The sequence below is a fragment of the Contarinia nasturtii genome, unplaced genomic scaffold (genome assembly GCF_009176525.2).
Source record: "Contarinia nasturtii isolate CC-2019 unplaced genomic scaffold, AAFC_CNas_1.1 Cnas_scaffold_129, whole genome shotgun sequence".
Lineage (NCBI taxonomy): Eukaryota > Metazoa > Arthropoda > Insecta > Diptera > Cecidomyiidae > Contarinia > Contarinia nasturtii.
Genome location: NW_022197486.1, coordinates 8,980,019 through 9,007,858, shown reverse-complemented (window position 1 = coordinate 9,007,858; position 27,840 = coordinate 8,980,019). Strand labels below are relative to the sequence as shown.

Genomic DNA, 27,840 nt, shown 5'->3' with positions numbered 1-27,840 from the left:
AACGATCAATTTTTTTTATCTGAAAAAAAAATATAAAATATTTTTTTAAAAAAAAGAACACCAATTGTGCTTTATTTATTATAAGTATGGATTTTTATTGTTTACATTTTTCACTTAGCTATAGGGAGGTGTAGGCTAATGCTTACATGTGCAGTTTCGATTGATTCACGTCTATTCTAACTACTTTGACTTTAAAATGTCTCTTATAACGAATAATTTGTATTTGATCTAACCTAATCTATGCGTTTAATGAATTGATGCATAGACTTTAATTTATTGTAATGTGCATAAATGCTTTGTGCGCTTCAATCGGACTAAAGGAAGCTTTTACAATTTTTTTTTTCATTTTGAACTTCGGAACTATTCAATTTATTTAAGAGGTTGTCATAGAAAAGAAAGACTTGTATATATATATCACCGTACGACAAAAAAAAATGACTTAGTTTGATTTGAACTTCGTGAATAGGGCGTTGTAGTAGATGGAAAAACTAGTAAAACTGCATCTTTGGTTTGTTCCATATACCTCTGTTTAGAAAAGTTATGACATTTGGTAAATCTTCAGTACAAATCTGAAAAGAGCGACTTTTAAACTGTATACTTTTTTCATTCAAAATTGGTAAACATGTGTATTTGGGGGTTTTTTGGTACGGGGAATCCGAATATGACCTTTATTTTGAGATCCCATCACGTTTGAATAAAATTTTCATACAAAAAATAGCAAAATTGGTCAAAAAATGACCAAAAAATCAATCAATTCAATTTTTTTTGTAGAAAATACTGTATTATTACTTATTTATTATTAAAACATTTTATTGGAACAAAAATCAAAAAAAATTATTCTCAAAAGAGCATATTTGATTAAAAATGTGGCCGATTGCATTGGCGCTTGTGTTGTTCTTGCAATGTTTCACGGCAAATTGACCAACAATATTCACCAAGCATGTGGCAAGGGTCTTTTCCTTTATAATGTTGCTCAATTGCCGCTATAGCTTGCCCAAGAAATTGTCGATGACATTCTTTATAGCAGCGAAGGCTCTTTTTTCGATTGGAGTTAAAAGAACAGAAAACTCATCACTTTGCAGTAGTTTCGTGATCTGTGGACCGTTGAAAAGACCCCCCCCCCCAAATACACATGTTTACCAATTTTGAATGAAAAAAGTATACAGTTTAAAAGTCGCTCTTTTCAGATTTGTACGGAAGATTTACCAAATGTCATAACTTTTCTAAACAGAGGTATATGGAACAAACCAAAGATGCAGTTTTTCTATCTTTTCCATCTACTACAACGCCCTATTCACGAAGCTCAAATCAAACTAAGTCATTTTTTTTTTGTCGTACGGTGTATTCTGTGGTAATTGTTCTTTTTTAGTAATAATTGCGAAAATGAATTGATTTTGAACTTTTTCTAGTCTTAAACGATTTACTTGTATTTGAGAGAAAATTGGTTTAAAAACCAAAAAAAAAAAATATATAATCAAACCAACTGTTTGAGCTCTTTTTTGCTTCACTTGATTTTTTGGATCAAGTGTGGGTACTTACTAGTGCCTACACACTTCTGTAGTGCAATGAATTGCGACATGGTTTGAAAACTGTTCGCAATGACGTTCGCAATATCATGCAAGAAATCATCCCAACTCTCAGTCGAAAATCAGTATTTTTGTACATTGTGTCGACGTCGTGCCGAAGTGAAATTATTAAATCGCCAAATAAATGCTGAAATGAGAGCACGTCGTACAGAACGTCGAGCAGCACGGTCAGGATCAAATCGATCGAAAACATATTCAACCATTGCCAATACTTTTCTTATGATGAGAAAAATGTACCGTTATTTTTGTAAACAAAATATCAGATCTAGTGGAACAGCAAAATTATATTTGAATAAATTTTCACGCAGCGAAAACTTTTAAAAAACCGATGAGCCGCATATAGAAGATTTTATCAGGAAGGGAATTTACTATACCGGAATCTTAAGAACACTTATACTACAATCAAATAAAAGTTGATTCTTTGAGTGACTATGTTAATTTTTTACATCGAGGTTATTTAAAAGACTGAATATTGACGAACATTTTTTTCTTGTATCCGATTCCGGTGGCAACTTGTTGTGAAAATGTGAAAAAAGTAGAACAAAACTCAATAAAATCTTTTGAAACACAACTGTGCTATGGTGCAGAGCGAAAAACTGAAGGGAGTCTGATATACTCAATAAATATCCAAATATAATTTATTTCGATATGTTTTCAATTACTCAATTATCGAAGAAGAATCAAAAAATAATTGGACTATAATTTTCTCATATTACATACTTGTCGATTATGAAAATTGGTTTTGAGTAAAAGAAATTGATTTCATTATGAAGAAGACATGTACAGAATGAAACACTACTAAAAACTATGAATAAAATGTTAATACGCTGCTTTGGTTGCCTGAAAAAAAGAAGAACAACAATGTCAATCAAAATGTTTGGTTTTCTTTTATCAAATTAAAAAGAAAAAAACAAGCGGACGAATTCATACATACCCCGTACGAATAACAATGGCGGTAAACCACGACTTAAACTTTCAAGCCATGCCATATAGAGTGGTGCAGAAACAACGTTCTTTCTAGGCATAGGCAATGTCATAACAATCATATCTGAATTCATGGAATTTTTTAAGAGATTCTCCCGTAATCTATAAACAAAAGAAAAATACGAATATAATACGTTCAGATAATATGAATGAAATATATGGATTCAACCTTAAATATCGATTCGTCTTATCCTTAACGGCCAACAATTCACTGTCTTCAATGAAAATCGCTGCAATAAGGCAGAAAACATATCATTAAAACAATATATGCACGCACAGTGGCACACGCAAACGTATTGAAAACTGATTTTTTTTTATTTACATTCATTTGGATTGTCACACAGTTCTCTTTCTTTGCTTGTGAAATTTCGAATTAAGTCCTTAAAATAGTAATAAGTGGACTCTTCGGGTTTTTTTGTGATGTCGGTCAGTAGCTCGAGGTCAGAGTAATCAATTCGGAATTTTGCCAATAAACTTGCCATCGATGACAGTTCGCATTGGATTTCATCTTTTTTATTGGCCAATGCAAACACCTAAAGTTTGTTAATGTCGAAAACGTGAAATTAAAATACGATGAATTAATTGCAAAATAAATGAAAAAAATTATGTAAAACATACCCGTAATTTTGCCGATTCCCAATTTCGTCGCGTACTTATGATATACGGTAAAAGTAATGTCAAACCACCGTCGTCGTACAACCAATATACATCAATTATAGCTTTGTTTCGTTTGCGAGTGAACATGGTCAATTCTTGAATCACGTATTTTGGAAGCTCATCGCCATTTGGTGCAGTGTACAATGATGATCGCTTCTCTGTCGTTGTTCGTTTGTTTGTTTTACGCAAATAAGTCTCCAACTGAAGGAAAATTAGGTAAAAAAAAAACATTTTAAATTTTAATTGTTTTTCCAAGTCTTAATATATTTGCTAAGCAGATTGAAATGAGTTTGATTGTTTTGTGGCATTTTTTTCACCTCAACATTTCGCTTATCGTGCGGATCAGGTGATATAGTAACCCGTACATTGCTGATCCCAGACAATGGGCTTGTCATCACAGACAGATCGCTTATACTACTGGCTGTTTTTTGTTGAAAAGGAAGAAATTTAGTATTATTATTAGCAAAGAAAAAAACATAATAATTTATTGTGGGAGTAAAAGATTGAAAAAAGAGGCCCGTGAATGCTATTAGTTTTGTAGGTGTGTAGAATTGTAGACGCTTAATTTGTTATTTACTAACCTTTGTGCAAATTTTTGTTGTTATTATTGTTGAGGTTTGTCTTGTCATTCACAGCTAACAATCAAGAAGATTGTGTGAGTGCAGAAGTTATTTTGTTTTGTTTTTTTTTTTTTGTGCATATGTAGAAAAGATCAAGAAATATCCATATTTGTTCACAGAATGACAATCATGCAAATACACAAGCAAAATATGATTAATTAACTAATACTTTAACTATTTTATATATTTAGTAAGTGCATATCTTTGTTCAATCACATGAACATGTGAAAATTAAATGTGATTCACCAAAAAAATGGTGTATACCTTGTGATGCATTTCGGCTAAGTGATTCATTGCTTCCATTCACTTGAGAATTTGCCAGCAAATCCGTTGTACTATCATTGGGCTGAATAATTCTTTGCTCTTCGGTTGCTGTCTGCTTTTCATTGTCCTCACCCAGAGTACGAGAATAATCCAAACCCTTTTCCACACGCAGTATGGCGACGGCCATGTGCATATCGAGGGCCTGCATATAACCGATTGTTTAAAAATTTAAATTTAATAAATGTTGTTGCGACAGCAAAATAAAAGACAAGGACGAAGTGATCTCACCTTGTGAATGGTATTGAAGTAGGATTGAAGTTCATCTTTGTGGCAGCTTTGCCAATCGGCTTTATAGCCCATTAAAACAATATTTGGTTTAAGCTTTCCAACTCCAGACGCTTGTAATAAAGCTCTGGCTCCGGTTTCGAAATTTTCACCATCGACAATCGTATAAAATCCTTTGATTTTATGTTTTTTAAACCATTCGCGAGCTTGACGTTGTAGAAAAACTCGTTCACGTTGCGTCGATGCACCTTCAATGATATGACCACATATCATGAGCGATAATTTTTTGGTCAACAAATCGGCAAAATCAATTAAAATTGGCCTTGAATTTGGCATTCCGCTCAGTACCAATATTTGAGGTCGATAATTTTTCACGTGCTCATCAACATTATTCAATTGTAAAACCGAAAGCAATGCATTTTTATAGGTTTGTGCTTGTGTTGTACTTCCCCAATTTACTTCTGGTTTTCCGTAACTTACAATGAGGTATAATGCTATAACAGCGGCAAACGTTAATACAGCGGTTGTCCATGAGATTAAAAACATAACGGCAACACACAATACAGCGCCCAATAAACTTAACCACATATTATAATACTGCAAGAGTTGAGATGATATTGGTTTTTAATTCCTTAAAATATTTATTCACATGATTTTACTTACTCGAAAGGTTGGTCTCCATCCCACCGGCTTTGAGAATAAAAAAGTTATACATTTTATTAGAATTAAATAATGCATTTGTATTATTAACGGTGAAATACCTTTGCAAGACTTGCGTGAAACGTACTAAAGTTAACCAACATGTATGCGGCCAAAAAAAAATTTGAAATAAGTGGCGCTATCGCATTTAATTCTCCAATCAATATAAAACTAAATTCAAATTGAATAAAAGGAAGAGAAATTAGATTAGAGCCGTTAAAGTTTTCGCTTTCGAAACATTCATTTGTATGTGTGTGATTTAAAATTCAATGGGCCCTTACGCAATTGATATGATGAATGTTAAAATATAACCTCGAACCGGTTCGTTATTCTTGCCGTATCCGCGTGCAAACCATTCTTGAACAGATTCCATTGGATATAGTTTATCTTTGCATAATGCCTATATGTGGCAAAAATGTCGATAATTACATTGATTGATAAGAATACATTAATTTTACACATAAAGACACCAGTCGAAAAACTGGTTTATATGTATTAAAATATAGTCGAGAGAGTGCATGGCATAGAACATACCTGAAAAACTTTTGGCGCGGAAACAAGACTTGCCAGTGCTGATGAAAGTGTTGCTGCAAAGCAACCAGCATAAATCAATGGACCGAATACGGAAACCAATTCGATTACTTCAAATGAATTGTGTAAACCGTAATGACATGTGCCCGGTGTACAAGCTTTCAAAAATGCAAACGTGCCGTTTGTATCTTCAAGTCGTCCAGTTGCATCACGCGCAACCGAAGCACCGGCTGCAATTGCCATAATAATATAAGTGGTGGCTGTAATGAAAATCGCCCATATTGTCCCTTGTGGAATGGAATGAGACGGATCCTGTTCAAAAATAAAAACTTCAATTTAAACAAAAATGCGCTAATAAGCAATGCAACAAACTCAATGTTGAAATAGGTCCATTTATATCTGATCTGACCTTTAAATCTCCGCTGATGTTTGCTCCAGCCAAAATTCCTGTAGCTGCTGGGAAAAAAATACTGAACACCGTAAAAAAATTGTGCTGCACACCATCATGGACACGATAGTCTGGCTGAAGGTTCTGCCTAAATATTGTCGCTGAAACAAATGAAATGAAAATGTTGTTTTATTAAATAAAAGCTAAAATTTGAAAGAGTTGAAACAATCGCGTTACCATTGTATCCAACAAATCCTTTTGCTTTTTCGATGTCACTTTTTGGTCCGAATATGGTGCCGATAAAAAAATCTCCAATGGCTATTAACAAAATAATCAACAGGACAATTTGTGCCTGAATGCATCAGAAACGAAAAACTGTTTGGTTAAAATGATTAACACAGATTTGATTGATATGTGTGTCAAATATGATTTCATTTTTTATATATTTTGAATGAATAACTGTTAAAATGTACGTACTTTTGCCTCCCATTCCATTCCAACCACAACAATGATTAATAGAATGAAAATCGTTATGCTACCAATAATGCGAACGTCTGTTACACCACCATCGATAATGCTTATGCCGAACGATGCAAGCAATGAATTCATTGACTCACAAAATCCAACCACGTACATTGCACATGCAACAGCATTTGCCAACGAAAATATCAATCCAATACTGCCACCAAATTCGGGGCCCAACGATCGCGAAATCATATAGTATGTGCCACCTCCTTTGACCACTCCATTTGTTGAAATGGCTAACCGAGACAAAAATGTGAATTCAAAATATTTGTAAAAATTGTTGACCACTTGCAATTTACACACCTGACATGGAAAGAGCTGTAATTGTCGTAACGACCGTTGTTGTTAAAATCAAAATGACTCCTTCGATGATGCCTGCTTGACCCACGACCCAACTCAAGCGCAAAAACAGCATAACACCTGAAAAAATGTGTTGTATGTTCCTAATTGTAACATTTTCAGAACAAAAAAATAAATCAAATTGCTTTTACCCCAAATATTTAAAATGCATCTCATTAATACGCCTTTGATCCATCCAAATTTAATGCCAACATCTTCTAGATCTGGATCCACAACTGGCACATTCATTTGCTGTATGAAATTTTATTATTTTTTTCAATAAGAAAATGTTGAAATTTCAGAAATTTTGAACCATTTGGGTGCTGACTAAGCGCGATTAGTCATTTTATTTATTAATTGAGTGTAATCATTTGTTTTGAACTTGCAACGAGTAAAAGGCAATTAATTCAATGATACATGTCACCCATGAGACGAATTTCATTCATTGACACAGACCGAGTTTGCCTTATTTGTTTTATTTCATTGGAATGAAGAAATCATATGCATAATTGATTCTCATTTGTTCAAGACTGTTGTCTTGTGAGATTAGTATTGTGAAATCGTCACCAATTTATTGCGACAAAACATTTGCCTTATTGACATATGAACTCGAATGTTAATTGAATAAATTATCAAATGAGAAATTTTAACGCAACAGATATTTGCCACAAATTTTTATTTATTTTCATCATTTTTGAACCGGATTCATTTTAATTTTCAATACTTTTAATATGGCAAATGGTTTCACGTGTAATTTAACCAATTTTCTTCCGGAAGAACAAAAATTAAATAAACGGAAGACTTAATTGCATTCTATATTGATTTTTCGATTTGTATGTGAATAGCAAGAAGCAGATTAAAGTTTCTGTAAACTTTATAATTTTAATAAAACATTTTTTTGGAATTAATTTTTGTGTAACATGGTTTTTGAATTTCAATTTTTAGTTTATTTATCGAATGTTGTGTGGGTAGTATATGTTTAACTAGTTTACATCGTTTGTGTTTATATTCATCAGTCTGTGCCTGATATTACATCGTCTGTGTCTGTGACGCATTTACAATGAACAATTCCAATGATTTTAATAGATTTTGAATTAGAAAATAAACAGAACAGAATAAGAAGAGAAATAAAGTTTAATATACCAGAGAAGAAAAGAGATAGAGAAAGTAAGGACCATTTTCATCATTCTAATGCTGGACACCAAAACGTGACATCATATTGATGTTAATTTAATTACATATATCGACAACTGAGTTCATTTATTTGTTGTCTTCCATGAATATAGCTAGGATTGCATATGATTTTACTTGGTTTGGGCAGAAAGAACGAATGTATGCACATATTGAATAATTTAAAATGGTTCTTTCGTAGGTACATTTCACTTTTAAAAGTTCGTTTATTTATTTTCCAAAAATCACCAACTAAGACACAATTAATTAGTTCAAATAAATGCACATGCAAACGATATGTTTTTGAAACTATTCCTTATCAAATTCTAAACTTAGCACCTTGAATAATTAACAAAATTTTAACAATCAATGATTCACCGACAAAAAATTTGCGAATTTGTTGTCACGCAACCACAAAAAAAAAACAATTCCACTTTACTCACAACAACTCACGACTTGCATTTTTGCATAATTCAGTGCCGTAATTACATAATGAATGTGATAACAACCGAACGGTGTGTTTTATCTTCATGTAAATGAATTTTGCTACTTACGTTATTTGACAGTGTGGCATTGTGTAAATCATCCAAAGTTGGACGATTCTGATAGACAGCTTGTATTGATAAAATATTTCTGTAATTTTCAAATCGGGGCAATGCTAAATTGAAAGAGACATTCGAGAGTGATTAAATTAAGGGACGAATGAAAAAAAAAACTAAATTAAAACTTGGTAAAGGATTGGATACCTTCTCTGGTGAAATGCCTATAGGGAAAAAGAAACACAAATTAAAGACGATCGTCATTTTTCTTTTGAACAAAACTAGTTCATAAATAGAAGAAAATGTTGTAAGCACTCACAAGAAACTTCGACGACAATTTGTGTCATACTCATCCAATAAATTATCGCGATCTTCTCCATTTGAGTCGGAGTCATCGTTTTTGGGTACCTTCACAAAGTGGAAATTCTTTGATCAAATCACCGTTCGCATTCGAAATGTCAAAATTTTGCATTCAGTGTGCATGGACTTACTTGAAATCGAGTTGTTTGCATGTCTTTATATTTGGCTGGTTTATCTTTGTCACGGAAACTGCTCCTCAGCGATAGCGAATTCAATCTTTTTTTAACAAAAAAAAAAAAAGAATTGAAAATTTTTTCCTTCGCTTTTCTCTCATTTAAAATTGATAGTGCCTACCTTGATGATCGCCGATTATTACGTAGCACAATGTCATCGTCATCGAATGTATCTTCTTCGAATATTTCGCCATCGATGTCACTGGTGTTATTTGTTGTTTTGCTTGTGCTAACAGGATTAACTTGAAATCGATTTGGGCGATCGGTGCCGATCATTTCGATTGAATGTTCCTTCGACATTTTATGATCCAATGTCTCCTCAATCTTTCTTTCTCGATTTTTCCTCTTTCTTCTCCCTCACTTTAAGCAACACGTTCTTTTATTTGTGTATCTTAAACTGGACGCATCCACAATTTCAAATTGGTTTGATCATTTACGCGAGTGTGCTTATTCAAAATGTTAACTGTATACACAAAAGAAAAATCGGTTTAGAAAAAAACCTCTTAAATCACGTAATGCTTGCATCAAATCAAAAGAGGAACACAACGAAACGATTGAAAAGCGGATAAATGCGACATAAATCTATCTAATCACAAAATAAACAAATGAATTACAAAAAAAAGAACAATGTTCAATGAGTTCAATTCAATCATCCATTCAACAAAAAACATTTTCAGAAAAAAAAAATCATTACAAAAAAAAGAACAGAAAAAATGCATCGGCATATCTGCAATTTGCATTTACATTGTATTGCTCGTGTGGCAAAGAATCATTCACTTTCTATAAATGGAACGGCAGAAGCAAACAAAAATGCATTGAAATGGACTACGGGAAAAGAGAGCAATAAAAAAAGAAGAAATCATTGAAATGTAAAATACGTGTACAACAAAATGCCATGAACAATTATAGTACATATATTTTTTTTTTCGTTTCTTATTGTTTGTTTGATGATTAAGCTAATCAAAACTTGTCGTACAAGTTGAAATATACAAATTTAGAAACTAAAAATTAAATCTATTTGCCGTTCAGTTGTACAGTATTGCATTGATTCTGGATCGAGGCTGGTTGGTATATACAAATTTGAACGTTAAAAATAAATAGAATTTTTCGAAAAGAGACCCTCTTCTTCAAATGATCTAGTTATTTCTTGAAAGAAAGTCATTTTAAAAGCAATACGTTTTAATCGAAACCACAAGCATACGACACTCGAATAAGTAAGTTTGTATTTATTTTAAGTTTATTTATTTTACTGTAAATCAAACACAAATCGAGTTGGAACAAAGCAAATCGTCCTTTTCCATTGTATTTGAATATTTCAAACATCAAAATCAAATGTAAAATTCAATCCAAATGATGATGTACTTTTCATTTCATCGCAACAACATGTCTAGCTGAATATTTTATTCGGTTCGACACTACAAACGCAATAAATATGTTATATATTTGTCTATAAATAGAAAAAGTGAAGATGTGTAAAAAGCCCTTTTTTTCGTTCAATACAATAAAAAGTCCATTTGCTTTCTTAGAATGTACTGTTGATTGTTGACACACTGGCCGCTACTTGATTACTGCACATGATATTATATTAGAAATTATGTTCAGATTGCATTAGCCAGATATCATTTACGTGATGGTGGTTTATTGCATTGAATTTGCACTTAGCAAATGGTGCAGCATGTGTATACTGTGGACAATATTGTGTTTGCAGCGACGATGGCGGCTAATGGCATGATGTGTGCGTCGATTATTTTATGGTTAACACGGCACTGAAATTATTTTTGGTTCATTGTATGTGTGAGAGCATAGAAGTGTGAAATTGAGCCATATTTGTTGTTGTTGTTGTTTTTTCTGTTTACTTGATCGCACTTCTGCAAAGCGTTGCTTTTTGCAATGAACTTGCCCATCACAAGTGTGTGTATGTATGTATGTATTCGTTTGTTTCGCTGTCATTGGAATAACATGCATTTATGAATTCAATATGAAACGAGCAAAAGTGAGATAATGTCTTGATTGAATGCACACAATCTCTATATCCACATAAATCTTCGTTATACAAAGCGATTTTAATGTACATTCACACAAAACGATGAACAAACAAATTCTCATTCACATATTCTGACCTGTCCAATAGAAATTCTATGATGGCAAGCACACATTTCACTTGTTGCATTGAATTGCAAACACTACAAATGGCATTCACACGACAAAGAGAATATATACGCTACATACCAACAAATCGAATGGAAAATTGAGTCGTCGGCCTTTTCTGTTTCGATTAAATCAACCAACCATTGGCTCGATTAATTGATCACATAATGTGACAACATGAAAATGGAAAGTCGATGTTATTACAACATAAACGTGCACTATAAATGTAATAAATACTCAACGAACACATATAAATTTCAACAAACAAAACGCTTGTGATCTAATATTCAAATAGGTTTGGTTGCTTCAATTGTCTTCTTCTTAGTGTGTGTACGGGCGAACGTTTTTTTTGTTGTTCGACTTTTGCGCATTAAATTGAGAATTCTTGGTGTTTTTATCATAACGAAAACTAAAAAGTAATTCCAAAAAGACCCTCCGAATGGCACGACTGTTCGTTTGTTTTTGTTCTGTTAGTTTTTTTTTTTTTTTGGTCAGCAAACATTAAATCAACGTGATTTATGCATGTCACAAATCTAATTGAAAAAGAATACAGTTGTTGCACGCTTCGAACATGAAAAACCGAAAAGGCATTTCGAAGGGAGTGCATGTCTCAGTCATATGGAAAGAATAATGTCTATCCAAATGCCTGCGCTCGATTCGCTCTGACTAAACATATCAATTAGAAAACAACATTTCTTTTTCGTATGTATTTGCATATTGTGCAAGGTTCAACTATGTCACATACTTGACAGTTGAATTTGGAACACAATTTTGACCGCATTCATAATGTGCTGACTTTCAACGTTTCTATTCAAATCAATAAAACGCCAGTCACATCTCAAATACATTAACATTCACAAAAATAAACAATAAAAATGAAATCGATGATGAAACGTGCATATTATGCAATTTATATTCGAATTAAATAACTGATAAAACTAATTTTGATTCATTTAACAATGTCTCTCAATTATCAATTATTGATTTACTTTACTATTCAATTGTAAATTTGATTTTTGGAGCTATCCCCAACATGGAATGGTCATCTCACACATTCAAAAATAAACACAGTAGAAAGGATATGTATACAGGTGAACAACCCTCGTTTTATGCAAATGCGATTGAATTCAAATCACTTACAATACACAACTGGCTTTTTAGGGTGGCAAAAAACCACGGTCAAATAATAAAGCATTTCAATGCATCAAAAATCAAAGTAAAGAACTGAATTCGAATTAGTTTCAAGGTATGGCACATGGCTTATTTTGTTTTTTTTTTTTAGAAATTTGTATTTCTGACATTCTGAACTATTAAACGTTGATTTAATGTTTACAAAACGAAGAGCATACACCCGAATACTTGAATGTTTTTATTTATGCATGAATCAATATGCTTAATCCATAGCTGCAGTCTCTTTGTTAATTTTTAACTACATAAGCTATAAGTGTGGATCAATACGTAAATATTAAACGTAACATCATCACAGTGATTTCGTATGAAGTTGGGCAGAGTCCTCCTTGGTAAAAAAAACTTGACTAATTATCATCGTTTTTTATGACTTATGTATCATGCTTTCTTAGCTAACGCTATTTAAATTATGTTATTTTGATAAGCCACTTATTAGTCAAGCCAGTAGCACATGATTACTGATAATGATTATGACTAATTTGTCAAGAAAATATTTGCCTGACTACACGGAATCTCCGCTTGTAATGCATACTCATCCAGCTGAAATATTAGTCTGCAGCTATCAACTGTGTATGAATATGCATATTAAAGCCGGAATATTAAATCGAAAAATTTGGACAGAGTTATTTTTATCGCGCCACTGAGCCATTATATATGTCAGATAACAAAAAAAAAGCCACTAGCCGAGAGCAAGTCGGAAAGTAAATTGAACAAAAAAGCGATAAAATAAAAAAATCCAGAAAAACGATCGGAATTCAATGTGTTTGTTTTATAAATTTCATTGAATTTTAAATATTCGAATCCCATTTGGAATCAAAGAATTTACCTAATTTGAACGTTTATATGACATATTTGGTTCATAAAAAGAGCCACTACTCGCAAAAACTAATCCAGTTCTTTTTTGGGTTCAATACACTAGATGTAACTGACTTGTGACTGTATGTGTTTTTCATATTAAAATAATAACCCAATTTTTCATGCTGAAATTCTGCATCGATGGCATTTTGGGTTTAAAAAAACAGATTGAACCATTTTATTGTCATTTGAACCATTTTTATGGGAAGTACCAGTTTCACGACCTTTGAATTGAAATAATGGACGACTCTGATATTTGTTTACGTCTTGACAATGACTAAAACGTAGAAATTAATTGTAAAAAAGTTATTAATCAAATTCATAAGTTTAAATTAAATGAAGGAAAAGACGATATTTGGAAGACATACAATTAATAGAAGATAGATATAATTAGTAGAAGATGGATGGATTGGTGCCGAAAATCTCACGAGAAATAACTAGAAGTTTTTTTAACCATATTTTCCGGGTCAATGAATATTTTCCAATCAAATTTTAAATTGAATTCCCTTGAAGCTTTCATCTGTTATGCATTCTCTTGAAACCAAGAAGAGCCAAGTTAAGAAAATATAGAACCAAGTTTATGTCACATTTCAGATGTCATTTATTTGTTCCAACAAAATAATAATCCATCCCATTTTATTCACCGACATTTTTCGACCGAAATTCGTCTTATTCGTCAACTTCTTTTTTTGGATTATTGTCAAGCGTGAAAAATAGTTTGATGTTTTGTTTTGCATATAATGCATTTCCGTGCTTTAAAAACTTGAATTAAGTCATGTATTTTTCTCTTGGCGGGAATGTATATTCAGCATTGATTGAACGTGTTTACATCAAGAATCACGTGTTCACTTTTTGGCTTACATTCATTCTTTGGTTCGGGAATATTATTGTTCTTCGTGAAATTTGAGCAAATTTTTTCTGGAAATGTCTTCTTTCTATAAATATTCATCTTTTTTTTAATTCTTGTTTGATGTAGTCATAACAAATGATTCAAATCTAATCGGTTTTTGATATTTTCTATCGAATGTCAAACAGTCAACGTTACATTTGAATTCTCTAATGTGATAAAGAGCAAAATTCTAGACTAACAATTTTGGAATTCACTTATATTTGAACGCACTAAAAACAAAACGACGATCAAAAATGTGTTTGGAGCACATTTTTTTAATTACCTGATGTTATTGGACTAAAATTGAAATTTTCTTATCGGAACAAACATTCACGAAATGGCACATTCAAATTCAATATTCCCGTCTATTTATTTCATTAAAACTCTCATTTTTTTCTTGTGTATTCGATACACAACACAATACGAGCATTACGCATTTAATATGCGTACGAAGAACAAACGAATTATTCGATCATGCTTAAAATTTGTAAACAATTGGATCTATAAAACAGCTATTGAATTAAGCTGAAGGTAATGTGTGGTAAAAATAAACGTATGATGAAACGTTTGCCATATGAAAATAGGCACCTGATAACGGATGGCAATTAAGTAAACATTTGATATGATTCCCGTTCCCATGTGGATTTTTGTGTCATATTGTGTTTAATTTGTTTGTTTTGCTAATTTTTCCTTCGTTCTTCAATATTTATTTGGTGCAGTAAGCTGTAAATACATTTCACACAATTTAACAATCAAACTGCTATACGATTTTATTGAAATAGCCACCAAAAATTACTCTTAAGTGTCAACCATTGCCAGCAGCGCAATGAAAAAAAAAAGAAAACAGTAATTCTCTTGATACACAACTACTTCTATTATGATTCCGTATTACCGCTCAAGTTCATAACATATGCGTTATGCATTTTAATTACATTAAAAGTTTTCATCGGCGAGATAAGTTATCAAAAGAAACTCTCTTCTTTTTTTAAGTGACACTCTCTTATTTGCAAAAATTTCTCGAATTTTTTTATGTCAAACCAAGAATTTTCGATATTAAAAATGTAAATTCATGCGAAATGGAATTTAAATGCGTATTTACTCAAAAGAAGAAGAAAAAAACGATTGATTTACCACAGTATGAAATACAAGTGTGTTGATTTTAAATAAACAAATTACACTTTATGGGAAAATTCACTTTAATCTTAAAAATAAAAATTACAAAATTCGAAATAAAGTAATTTGATTCATTTTTAGAATTTCTCCGTTAAATTTTTTTCTATTCAACTTTTGTCGAAATCATTTTCTTATAAATGCACAATATTTTAGTTTTTAACGTTTAACGATTTTTTAAATAAATAAAAACAAGAAAAATGTAAAGCGCGACCAAGTAAAAAAAAAAAAAATTAATCACCACGAAACTTATCCACGCGCAGACCTATCCAATTCGACTGTTTTCTCGTCTTTGCGAACGACTTGATTTTTTCCGTTACCGAAACATTAAACTGCCGCTATGTTATTGTTTTAGTGTGTGATGTCGACGGATAGCGCACGTTTGAACACATGGCAAGCGAATGAACCGAAAGTACAAGCGACTAAAAATTCGAAACATAAGAAACATACAACGGCCGAATCGAATGACGAAAATAACAAAAAAAAATCAAGTTTTTTTTCTCGTCTGGTTTTTTTCTTCTCTCACTCGTGCATATGTTTATTGTTGCCACTCTGTGCATATAATTTAGAATGTGATTTTAAATCATGTATGTGAATGTGTTTGTGTGTATATATGTGTGTGTTCTTGCATCAATATTGCATATGTGAGCACTAACAAAATTCAATCAAATCGTCACCGTGAATCTTTCGAGCGACGGAATTATTTATAACAGAGATCTTATATGCGTTGACAGCAACTTCAACAAAATAATAATCTTTCCATAGTCTTATCGTTGACTAAGCGTCTCAGTATTATATATGAATTTCTTCCCTGTGACACAGTTGTTTGGGTTGAACACAGACTGGGTATCGCAATGGATTGTGCGAGCACAATGTGTATGTTGATTGCCAGTTTTCTTTATCGCCAAGACAATGGGTCAACCAACATAAGTATTGACGGTGTCTCTCCCTTATAATTTCATTGGGATATAAACTCAACCCAAATAAACACTGTGCACATAACATTGCTTCCGTGTGTAAGCTGCTTAACAATTCTTCATTAAGGGTTAGAAATTGAATGAAATTTGATTGCAACTCAAAAGTTTGAATGGCGAAAGATTTTCACTTAGATCCATGTCGGTCGCCGATTACATATACGGAAAGTCACACATTCGAATGAATTAAATACCAGCTGGCTGGGCATAAAACTATAGTCAAATTGCCCCTCGAATTATATACATTACGTACACACATATCTTGGTCAATTGTTTCAGATGTTCATGTTTTGATTTCACACCTGGCATATATGTGTTTTGGTATTTTTCCGATTAGAATAGTAACCCCAAAAAAAACCCGTTGCCAATTCATACGGATGGAAAATTTCGGAGTTTGCGTTCTTTTAGTTTCTTTATATTCAAAATTCTATAAAAAGATGTAGACGATTTTTAGCGCGATATCTACTGCATTCCGTCAACATCCGTCCAATTAATTGATACCAAACAAACCTGTGATGCCCTTACGAAAATAATTGTTGTTATCAATGTTTTTCAAAGAAATATTACTTACAAACAAAATCAATTTGGATGATGTTCGTAGCAAAAATGAAATCAATCCATGCGCGAAATGATTTAAACGTAAAAGAAATGAATCATTTTTGACTATGTGATAGAGTAATAAATTTATCAATTAAAAAAAATTATATTCGCTACGAAAAAAAAATATATTGCGATCTGGTATTTTTCTATATCATTGATCAAAGAAACATAATATTTTTTCCACACACTTTTAGTTTTAAGTAATGGACAGGAAACTTTTCGATTCGTTCGATTTTTCTCCATTAATATGAGATGAGTTATACCTTATGCTCAGCAAAATTCAAATCTTTGAAAGAAAATCTCAACGGGAAAAATGTTTGAAAGCCTGATGTAAAACGTATCATTTCAAAAATGAACGTTATCTAGTATTAAAGTGTGAGCGGTAAAATGTTTTGTGGTGAATATGTTTAAATTATGTTCCACGATCAATAGATGGCACTGCGTGTATTGCGAATGTGTGTCACGGCGTGATTAAAAAAGAAACCGATATTTCATGTGTTAAACATTGAAGACCATTGCCACCGGTGATTATGAAATTAATTTTAATTTAATAGCGCCAATCTTTGACAAGGTTCATTACCAGATGATTTTATTATGTTGGTAAATGGTACCACGGCATTTTTCATTCCAAAGCAAAAGCATAATTTATGTCTGTTTAAAAAAAAATAATATCTGTGATTTCTAGGAAATCGTCTTTTACAATTTCGTATGTTTTTTATCAATTTGGCGAAAGTATCTTACTAGTCATTTTTCATGTTTTGATCAATTGCTAAATGAATATGTGTATGTCGAATTGATGAATGACAGTGAAAATAAGAGTTAACATAACAATCATTCATCAAATAAATGTTGATACATGGATGGCTGTTTTGCAGTTCGTTTATTTTCAGCCACAGCACCGCTGCCAATGTTTGGGAACAGATTCAATATGAACATGCAACATTACTCAGGGGACGCACACCAATGCTATACTAACGAATCACATTTTCAACTATTGCAAACTAACTGAATTTTTATTAAAATTATAAAATAAAAAATGGTGCTTTTAATGAAGAATAAATATCGGAATAGAGATTTGTGTTTGTATCGAAAAAAAAAACATTTATTGAAATCAATCCAAACCACAATAAATCGTATGAATCTGGAAGATTACACAACCTGATCAACTAAACAAGTGTTGTGTATCGATGCCGCAGCAGATCCCATCGTCTGTTATCGTATCGGATCGGTCACGTTGATTTGGAAAGTGTGTTATTTTCGGTGTATATGACATGAAAATTGTAAATAAACGCCATTTCCAATGCAACAACACACAGAGACACATACACTCGCATTCCGCAAAACATTCATTTTTATTAGTCTATCGCAACGAGATAAGGTTGTGGTCACTTGTTGTGATATGTGATACGATTCAACATGATAGTCACTATGTTAAGTGTCATTCACGCAAATTAGAATCAAAAGAGAAACAGAAATACACGCAACACAATATACTCTATTCAATCGTTGGACAAACGTAAAAAAAGAAGAAATAATACTAGATAAAGAGATTTCGTAACTAACACATCTTAAATATTGTATGTGTGCGCAACATAACGAAATGATAATATAATCGCAGACAGTTTAGTTTACCTGAATAATGGTATGTACCACTCAGCCGCGTTTTTATACTAATTTCATATAGTTTGCACACAATACCGTTATAACTTATTCGCATTTTTTGTTCATTATTTTTATCGTTATCTGTGTCATTTAAGTGCAATAAAATCCGTAAATATTTATTTATCTTAATGTCAAATAGATAACAGCGGTTTCACTAGACAACGCTTCGAAAATAGTTCGGCTCGGTGAATTTCAATATTTGAATCAAGTGTATTGAATGTTGAACAGAATGAAAGAAGACAAAACGAGACAAAAGAGTGAAATGAATAATCATGCCCCCGAAGCAGATTCGCAGAATTTTAGATCAAAGGATAAAGGATGGAATGTTGATTTACTGGAACTTATTCTCAACGACATTGGTGGCACATTCAAAAAATATCAAATCATCAATTATATTCTTTTTTGCCTACCATTTTCGTTGTCTGGCAGCTTTGGATTAAATTACGTTTTTACCGCGCTAAATGTTGAATACCGGTAAGATTTTTGTGTTTTTATTTTCAACTTTAGACTAATCTTTCATATGCATTTTGTCAATTTCGATGCTCAATGTGATGCATTGACGTCTTTTCAACATACGCTTTTTGACACCTATTTAAGTCAGAGGTTAGGTAAGAGATAACTCATAAAGATTCTTTGAATTGTCTTTACCATCATAACTTTCAAATAGCTTTCACAACAAAGTCGACTTTTTTACTTTCTTTTCAAATGAAATGAATCTTATTAGGGCCAGAGAGAGAGGAGAGGAGAAGAGGAGGGGAGAGAGACCTACGGTACAGGTGAATTTCCCGAAAAATGAAATGAAATTTAAATATACTGCAGCTTCGCTATTTTTAGCGACTTTTTTCGCCAAAAAATTCGCTGTGTCTTTGATAGCCCACAATATATAATATACGATTGTCATCATTTTACCATTGTGTGGCTTTTGACATTTAATTTTTATCTACAATTTAATGCGTTCCCTAATTGTATGCCCATTATCACAGCTGTAGACGAGTTGTCACCGCAGTTCATAGAAGATAATTGTCATGTTCCTTTTTTTGAAATATTCGTTCCATTCAACCTTTGTTCGTTACATTATTTCATCTTTTTTTTTTCATTAATTTGGAACGATTAATTTTTGATAGGTATTTGTTATTGAGTGCATCAACGGTTGAAAAAAAGATGCAATGACCAATCAATGAATTATTTTTTTATCATGCACATTACATTTCACATAAACATATTTAATCCCATTAGTGACTGGCTGCAATCACAATTCTTTTTTCTTAATCATTTTGGTTCTTTTTCGTGTTTTTTTTTCGCCTTATTTGCATATTATTTCTCTTCTTTGTTTTTCTTTCGTCTATTTTTCATTCAATTTTGTTTGTTTGTTTGTTATTCAGAAACCACGCTCATTTTCATTTATAAAAAAAATTCCAAGAGGAAAATTTTCCAACAATTTTAATAAACCAGACATGGAATTTTTCATAGAAAACAACATCCAAAATTCAGTTGTTTCATTCCAGAATGCGATGCAATCGGTACAAATGTAAATCAGTCATGGATTTCAAATGTGATACCATTCGAAAACGGAAAACCATCGAAATGTACTCGTTATGCTGGTTATTCAAATATTACCACTCACTTCACGGACGAAATATGTCCGGCCGAACATTTTAATCAATCACATATTATAGACTGTAATAATAAGTTTATTTACAAAACGAATGAAATTTCCATTTTGAATAATGTAAGTATTGTTTTCTTTCTTCGAAATCAATTTAATGTTGTTGTTGTTGTTTTTTCGCCGTTATTAGAAGTTCAAAAAAATAATATATTATTCTTTTTCTCAATCAGTTTCATTTAGAATGCGATGATACTGACTGGAAATTGGCGTTTGTCGGCACCGCCAATAATTTGGGTCGTTTCATATTTATGCCGATAATGGGTTTGTTTTCGGATCGCTATGGTCGTCGAACTATACTGATAGCTGGTGTATTCGGCAGCACTATATTTGCATACATTCGATCAATTGCATCCAGCTACGTGACATTTGTTTTGTTTGAATTTCTGGATGCCGGTTTCGGTTCGATGACATACTCTGCTTCATTTATATTGGCCATGGAGTGGATTGGTGTTAAAGATCGTGTTTTACTTGGTAGCATTGTAACGGCCACATATCCATTTGGCCAAATATTTTTGGGTCTTACAGCGCGTGCTGTTCGAAATTATCAACAATTATTACGAATCATTTATGCTCCCGGTTTTTTAATTTTACTCTATTTTTGGATTGCACCCGAAAGTATACGATGGTTGATTGTCAATAAAAAGAAAGATCGCATTCTTTCAACATTAAAACGTGCCGAAAGAGTTAATGGATTAAAATTGTCGCCGAACACAATCGATCGAATCAATATTGAATTATATGGAGAAATGAAGATGACACCGCATGATGCAGTGAACGTTCCAATGGATGAACAACACGATAGTAAATTAAAACAGTTTCGAATTATTTTCACCCAAAGAGTTTTTCTGTTACGATTTTCGTTATGCGCATTTGCATGGTTGACAAGTGCATTCGTTTCGTATGGCATTTCGTTGACATCGATCACATTTGCTGGCGATAGATATATTAGTTTTATTGTGATTGCTATTGCTGGCATTCCGGCCATGCTTTTGGTATACTTTTTAATGGAATCATGCGGTAGACGATGGACTATTTCGATGTCATTGTTGATTGGAGGTTTATCGATAATCACTTCAAAATCACTGCCAACTTATTTTACCATAATATCAATTACATTATTTTTCATTGGAAAATGCTTCATTACCGTTGCATTTACCGGCCTATATGTGTACACAAGCGAACTTTGGCCGACTAGCATTCGACACAGCATGATGGGATTATGTTCAACGATTGGCAGAATTGGAGCCGCTTGTGCACCAATGGCACCACTTTTGGTATGTTGATAAATTTTTTTTTAACAAAAACCGCCTATTTTATCTTTCAATTGAATTTATATTGTGTTCTGCGGCTGTTAAATGTATAAGGTGACATTTTGTCTTTTTTTCTCTCTTTAAGGGTGTCTATTTGGAAATTTTACCGTACTTAGCATTTGGTTTGATGTCATTAATTGCATCAATTCTAATTTTAAAGTTGCCAGAGACATTGAAGCAAAAGTTACCTGACACAATATCCGAAGCAAAGCAAATTGGACGAGAGTCGGACAATGAAACATCATAAATTTCTGTTTTTTTTTTGGCAATGTTGTTGTTATTATTTGTTTTAAACCAATTTAAGTGTTCTGGCGTTTAGTAAATTTTTCCGCCGATGTAAAGAAATGTAATGTTACGAAAAAAACGGTAATAGCAATCTTGTACATATATTTATAAATAGTTTTTCACCATGGTATTTTTCTTATGTAAATTAAAATAGCTGCACATATTAAGCAAAAAAAAAATAAGTTGTTATCAAAGAAAAACAAATGACTATAAATAATAAATTTGGAAGATCAATACGGAATATGCGTTTTGTTATAATTCAATATCGTCTAAATATATATATACTAACTACTTATACAATCAAAAAAATAATATAACATTATTACATTGGCTGTGATGATGAGACTAATTCTCTACGTATTTTTATGTCTTTTTTTTGCTTTTGTGAAACTACACAATTTTTTAATAATTACTAGTGAGAGAGAGAAAGAAGCAAAACAAAACAATAACAAATGTCTTTCTCTTTTTTTGTTCATTTTTTTTCTGTCGTGATAAATGAGAACTTAATTCATTTACATGCTGGCCATTGATTTTCAGTGCAAAGCACTTTGGATTACATCATTCGTCCGCTGACTGAGTCCAGAATGAACAGAGTCCAGCACATAAGTACCGATCTTCACACCATTTGACACGGCGCCAAGCATACGACCCATTATACCGCGATTATTTGTCTTATCAATTGGTTCAATTTTTTGATTCGCACGATGGCCTGAAATTTCACAGAAATGATCGATTTATTCAGTTAAATAAATTGGATTGAATGGTTTTGAACGACATACCGACTAGAAATTTCAAAACAACGCGATTAAATTCCGACGGTTTCTCTTGGTGTGGCCAATGGCCGGCATTTTCAATAATTTTGACAATATAATTATCACAGTATTCCGTGCTTCGGACCACCGAATCTAATCGACAAAAATTATCCTCACTGCCTGTGAAAACAATGCAACAAAAGAAATCAATTAATTTTTGTTATCAATATATGATTTGCACATTGTGAAACGAACACTTACCGATCACGATTAAGCAAGGGCATCGTACCGTTTCACCCGCATTCACTTTGTAAAACGGTAGATTTCTATAATAGTTGAGCGGTCCGGACCAATCGCTTTTTCGGCTAAATACATATTTATATGCATCGAGTTTATTTGGTATTTGATGTAAGAGTAAATCACTATTATTGTATACTTCTTTATTTAAATGTGATAATGTTCGTTCGATGAATTTTGAATCGGTGCGTGTCATTTCCATTTCAGGTAAATATGGTAATTGTACGAATTTTAACCAGTGATCGTTGATCAGTGATTTTGATTGTAGATTGTCCCACATGAGATTTGGATGGGATGCCGACACCGACACAAATCGGTCCACATTCTCGGCATGTGTGTGCGCAAAAAACCATCTGAACCAAAGAAAAAAGATGAAAATAAGCTATTTTTACTGATGACATATTACACAATGTCATTTACAATAGAATTGATAAAATATAGCTCAGTCATTGCATTAAACTGATTTGAATAAAAAATCGATGTTACTTTCTCAACACTCACCCGATAACAGCACCAATGTCGTGTCCAATTATCGAAACGGAATTTGACCCAAGCGATTTGATAAATTGCAACAGTTCATCACATATTTTATGGATTTTATATTCTTTACGCCATTGCGGTTTATCGGAATCATTGAAACCCTTTAAATCGAGAGCGACCACACGATAGAAACGGGACAGCTCTTTTATCTGCACGAGAAAAAAAGAATTGAAAAAATGATTCATGGCACGTATCTTTTAACGTATAATTTAAATGTCTGGCTAGTTTAATTAATTCCTCTGCATACATACTCTTAGCAAATACAGATCGCAAAGTATCAAAATCAAAAGTAATCAAAGTAAAGCTGCATTTTCTCTGTTCTGTATAGATACAGATATTATTCAGCCAGCTCTTTGGATTTCGATTTTGTAACCATCTGGTTGTACAACGTGCCTCTCTGAATATGGACTTCTTTTTTATGGTTTCGCTTTTTTTCATCTGGCAAATTCTGAGTTTAACAGACAATATGAAATATATTCGGGAATTTCCCAACATTCAAAGAAAAAAAAATGATGGCGTTACTTCAAGATGTGTAATAATATCCTTTTGAATTCTCTTCGTTGTAAACTTTGTACTTTACTTTAAATATTTATGTGGAACTAGGGACTCGAATTTATTGAGGTCATTTGACGAACAAAAAGGAGACTTTTTTACGGTCGATCCATTAGCACCTTTATGTCTGTTCTGTATGGATGGTAAAATGCGATTTTACTCTGATTGAGCACATCTGTGTTTGCTAGGAGATCTGTTTATGCAGATTTTTTATGATTTTTTAAAAAAAAGTAATATCGTATTGGATTTTGTGATAAATTGATTTTGTCATTTGATATCATACCTGATTGTGCCATCCAAGCCAACAATCTGGAAAGCCATGCAATAGTAAAATCAATGGATCCGATTGATTGCCGGCTTCAATGTAATGTAATTTAGTGCCTTTGAGTTTAACGTATGACTGAAGTCCGATGCGATTGTCAACAAGACACGGTGGCGGCTTGTCATGAAAATAGTCCGGATAATCAATGGGCGTCAGTGTGATTTGTTGTTGATATTTTGTTGATTGTTGTATCGAATGCCATAAGAACTGTGCAAACCATTTTAATAAAATCCATAGTCCAATCAAAATCGATTTTAGATGATAGCAAAAAATTGTCCATCGCGATAATTTCGTTAAAATATCGTATGGATTTTTTCGTTTCGTAAAAAAACTGTCGTATTGATTTTGCGGCAAAACATCATTACTACTCGTTTTTGTGTATGATGAAATTTGAAACATTTTGTTTATATACATTTATACTTGATTTATGCACTAATAACACACACCTAAAAACTAAAAAAATAGAATACCAAATAGAATAGTTTTGTTGTTGTTTCAATCGTTCTTTGTGATTCAATAAGTCTGTTGCTTGTTTGGCGCCAAACTCTTGCTCACACTACAAATTTGGACTTTGAATTCATTCGAGCAGATTAAGTTATGCTCGATGCGATCACATATACACTCCAAAATAAAAATGCGATACTTCGCCGTTTACTCTTCTGTCCTTTTCGTCTTTCTCTTTTTCTCTATCTATCTCACTTTTTAACTAAATTTCTTTGAAGTGTTTTTTCATCAGTAAATTTTTTTTTATTTCAGCAAATCATTAAAATACGGCAAACACTTGAAACAAACAACAAAAAACAACAGTTAATTGCGCACGAAATTTGATCGTACAGTATTTATGCGCCACGTCGGCTAATTAAGAAAAATCAATTGAAAAATCGCGTCGATGTTTTGTTGTATTTATAGTGTTTTTCTCTGTTTTGTCTGGGAATTGTGTCTTCATTAAACCGATAATAATGAATTGTATGTGCAACGGGCGCACGAGCGATAGCAACTCTCATTTGGTTTCGCAATTTTCAATTAACGAAGTTTTTTTTCTTCTTCTCTCATCTCAACACTGATTGTAAATCATTGCAAGATGGAATTGAATTCAAAATTTAAAGAGAAATAAATTACATATCATCACGTCTGATAGACAAAAGATATGACAAATAAATGAAGAAATTTTCCTGTCAAGAAACTTTTTACAATTTACACACGGTCAATCACAATGCTTAATGAATTTGAATTGAATTTTTTTGATTGATTTGTATGCAATATTCACTTTATTCTTTTTCACTCTACCATTCCGGAGCAAGACCTTAGACAAACTCTGAAAATATGATGTTTGAGCTTGAGTTTGTGTGTCTAGCTCTTTGATAGTTTCAATCTTTTTTTCTCTGTTACAATTTTTCCATTTGTACAAATAATTGCTTCGTCAATTTAAATACACATTTCGAATTTCGAATTTTGAATGAAAACCACACTCTCACTGTTAAATGTGATATTATCGTTTCTTTTTTTCCGTTGAATGTCGCGTGTATGGAATAAGTTTGACAGTTACTTGAATCGATGTTGTTTACTAAAAACAATAACTGAGTAATACATCGATGCCGGTCCTTCAATTCCACAAATTTCATTCAGTCATTTCTTTCTCTTTGCTGGATTACGGTTGAGCAATACGCGTGTCAAATGCCTGAAAACACTGTGCACATTGATTGATGCAGTCAATTTTAAACAAACACTCACACCGAAATACTGAAGAATCCAAATCATTTGCAGTACTTGAAGTTTGTTGTCTTTGGTGGTGGTGGTGGTGCTATCGTCACGTATTGAATGCTCTTGTTTTGACCGTTTTGCATCTCTCTTTCACCTTTGATCACTCATTTGATGTCGTTTTCTACTTTTTTCAGTTTCATTTTGCTATGTTTTGACTTTATCACTGTGAATTATACAACATTGCTTGAAAAATTGTCAAATATTATTTACACTCCTCATTCTTCTCTTCCATATTTTCTATCGATTTTTTTTTCTATATCGAAGCAAAGTGCTAAACGCCACACAATGTTCGATGCCGCATATTTGACTATCTCATACATATAGCAATTCTCTATTTATCTCGATCGTCTGAAACTGATAGAAAGATTTTGCAAAAGATTGCAATCACAGTCCTACTTGGTCGCGATGGTCTATTCAATTTGAGTTTGAATGAATTTTTCACTTTTCACTGTTGATAGCAATATGATTTTCTTCATGATCTCAGTACAACCAAATGCATGTGTTGATTGACTGTCACGCATCGTACGATATTTTTTATGTATTCGTATGCTTTCAAAGTGTGATGTTGATTCGAAATTTTTTTTTTATTAAAGCGTCACAATGTTTGTTGCTCTTTTTTGTTCGGTTATATTTTGTTGGCCGACTGATAACTTATCAACGATAAGATTGGTGCGTTGGCTTGCATCATTTTAAGTTGGACTCGATCATTGAATGACTTGTATATGTCTATAGACATGAACTTGGAAATCAACCGAATAGTAAGTACGAGACTATGTTGAGCGAATGTGGATGGAGAAAGAGAGAGAGAGAAAAATGAGAGATAGACGGATAGGCAAAATGAGAGGCTATCGTTTACAATATTTGGTGGTCCGAAGGGCACGCAGTAAAATCAATGCAATCATGTTAGACTGTGACTAATAGTCACACGCAGATTCATAAAGTCAAACTAAAAATACACGCTGCCGACAATCAACCAATGAAATGTGCAATATATTTGAAGTTGTGGAACAACGCCTGGCGAATAAAAAAAACTATGCAAAGTCAAAAGTCATCATATATTGTAGACAGATTCAGTGATGGGCAACTGTTGTTAACGGATATGATTACAATTTTGTTTTGATTTGCTTATGTGATGAAAGTCTAAAAGTCGTTGGCAACACCGTCCAACAACAAACAAAAATAAATGAATTTGTTTCTTCTGCTCTGCTGTTTATTTCACTTTATCAGTCAAGTGAATTATTATTATGTTGCCAAAGAAAAAAAAATGTTTTCTTGCCGAATGTATATTAATTTCTTTGTCTAAATTGTGATAATTACAACAAGCGGAATTTTTAGTCATTTTTTCTTTAATTCAAAATAGATGCAGTTGCGTGAAGAAGATAATTTACTAATACGATAATAATTTATATGAATTAAATGAAAGCAACTCACAAACCTGTTTACACTCGCGGAAAATTTTGAATAACTGACAAAATACCTATTTGAACCCATGCTCGTTACACTGATTGGACTTTTTTTTTAATTTCATTCACTTTTACTAATGTCAGTGAATTTTTTTGGCGTTGATTTCATCCAAATACCATAACATATGTATACACATCAGTAATCGGTCCTGTCGTCAACAGTTTATCAATGGACGAATTTGATGCGTTGATTAATGTGCTTATTTTTATAAAGATGGAATTTGTCCTAATAAAAATTAAATCGAAGTAGATGGCATACATTTAAAAAAAAAAAAGAAAAATAAAG

At 32.5% G+C, this 27,840-nt stretch overlaps 3 protein-coding genes across 12 annotated transcripts; 1 reads left to right on the top strand and 2 right to left on the bottom strand.

The window, feature by feature from the left end:
- Positions 1 to 64: 64 nt before the first annotated feature.
- LOC116350948 (bumetanide-sensitive sodium-(potassium)-chloride cotransporter) lies at positions 65 to 15,784 on the bottom strand. Of its 5 annotated transcripts, none has more exons than XM_031782964.1 (24): positions 15,332 to 15,784; positions 9,242 to 9,583; positions 9,079 to 9,163; positions 8,907 to 8,995; positions 8,795 to 8,811; positions 8,603 to 8,706; positions 7,031 to 7,130; positions 6,843 to 6,959; positions 6,492 to 6,775; positions 6,252 to 6,366; positions 6,036 to 6,175; positions 5,630 to 5,938; positions 5,377 to 5,495; positions 5,158 to 5,266; positions 5,060 to 5,086; positions 4,400 to 4,993; positions 4,112 to 4,313; positions 3,809 to 3,862; positions 3,545 to 3,648; positions 3,189 to 3,428; positions 2,893 to 3,103; positions 2,740 to 2,800; positions 2,521 to 2,672; positions 65 to 2,426 (listed from the first exon to the last, which is right to left on the bottom strand). In XM_031782964.1, the coding sequence occupies exons 2-24, from the start codon at positions 9,418 to 9,420 to the stop codon at positions 2,392 to 2,394; spliced, it is 3,447 nt and encodes a 1,148-aa protein (XP_031638824.1). In that variant the 5' UTR covers positions 9,421 to 9,583; positions 15,332 to 15,784; the 3' UTR covers positions 65 to 2,391. The 5 variants fall into 5 exon arrangements, with proteins under 5 accessions (XP_031638824.1, XP_031638834.1, XP_031638838.1 ...); XM_031782974.1 differs by having other exon boundaries at positions 15,612 to 15,784; XM_031782978.1 differs by lacking the exon at positions 15,332 to 15,784 and adding an exon at positions 14,484 to 14,504.
- On the top strand, positions 10,158 to 22,093 carry LOC116350982 (solute carrier family 22 member 3-like). 2 transcript variants are annotated; one of them, XM_031783007.1, is made up of 5 exons: positions 10,158 to 10,334; positions 18,746 to 19,080; positions 20,098 to 20,335; positions 20,443 to 21,546; positions 21,668 to 22,093. In XM_031783007.1, exons 2-5 carry the CDS (start codon positions 18,824 to 18,826, stop codon positions 21,827 to 21,829), a joined length of 1,761 nt encoding a protein of 586 aa, XP_031638867.1. In that variant the 5' UTR covers positions 10,158 to 10,334; positions 18,746 to 18,823; the 3' UTR covers positions 21,830 to 22,093. The 2 variants fall into 2 exon arrangements, with proteins under 2 accessions (XP_031638867.1, XP_031638860.1); XM_031783000.1 differs by lacking the exon at positions 10,158 to 10,334 and adding an exon at positions 18,122 to 18,586.
- Positions 21,852 to 26,760, bottom strand: LOC116350995 (epoxide hydrolase 3-like). Of its 5 annotated transcripts, none has more exons than XM_031783018.1 (6): positions 25,598 to 26,760; positions 24,292 to 24,783; positions 23,418 to 23,605; positions 22,881 to 23,269; positions 22,647 to 22,799; positions 21,852 to 22,576 (listed from the first exon to the last, which is right to left on the bottom strand). In XM_031783018.1, exons 2-6 carry the CDS (start codon positions 24,742 to 24,744, stop codon positions 22,401 to 22,403), a joined length of 1,359 nt encoding a protein of 452 aa, XP_031638878.1. In that variant the 5' UTR covers positions 24,745 to 24,783; positions 25,598 to 26,760; the 3' UTR covers positions 21,852 to 22,400. The 5 variants fall into 5 exon arrangements, with proteins under 5 accessions (XP_031638878.1, XP_031638884.1, XP_031638894.1 ...); XM_031783024.1 differs by having other exon boundaries at positions 25,618 to 26,760; XM_031783034.1 differs by having other exon boundaries at positions 25,720 to 26,760.
- Between the last annotated feature and the right edge of the window lie 1,080 nt (positions 26,761 to 27,840).

Bases quoted from the DNA above. Each gene is read 5' to 3' on its own strand.
- LOC116350995 (XM_031783018.1), bottom strand. From the start codon at position 24,744: ATGTATATAAACAAAATGTTTCAAATTTCATCATACACAAAAACGAGT. The intron at 23,270-23,417 runs GTGAGTGTTGAG...TCTTTGGTTCAG, and splicing joins GACATTGGTGCTGTTATCGG to ATGGTTTTTTGCGCACACAC. The intron at 22,577-22,646 runs GTATGTCGTTCA...GTGAAATTTCAG, and splicing joins TGTTTTGAAATTTCTAGTCG to GCCATCGTGCGAATCAAAAA.
- LOC116350982 (XM_031783007.1), top strand. From the start codon at position 18,824: ATGTTGAACAGAATGAAAGAAGACAAAACGAGACAAAAGAGTGAAATG. The intron at 19,081-20,097 runs GTAAGATTTTTG...TCCAAAATTCAG, and splicing joins GCGCTAAATGTTGAATACCG to TTGTTTCATTCCAGAATGCG. The intron at 20,336-20,442 runs GTAAGTATTGTT...TTTCTCAATCAG, and splicing joins AAATTTCCATTTTGAATAAT to TTTCATTTAGAATGCGATGA.
- LOC116350948 (XM_031782964.1), bottom strand. From the start codon at position 9,420: ATGTCGAAGGAACATTCAATCGAAATGATCGGCACCGATCGCCCAAAT. The intron at 6,367-6,491 runs GTACGTACATTT...TGATGCATTCAG, and splicing joins GAATGGAATGGGAGGCAAAA to GCACAAATTGTCCTGTTGAT. The intron at 6,176-6,251 runs GTAACGCGATTG...CATTTGTTTCAG, and splicing joins AGGATTTGTTGGATACAATG to CGACAATATTTAGGCAGAAC.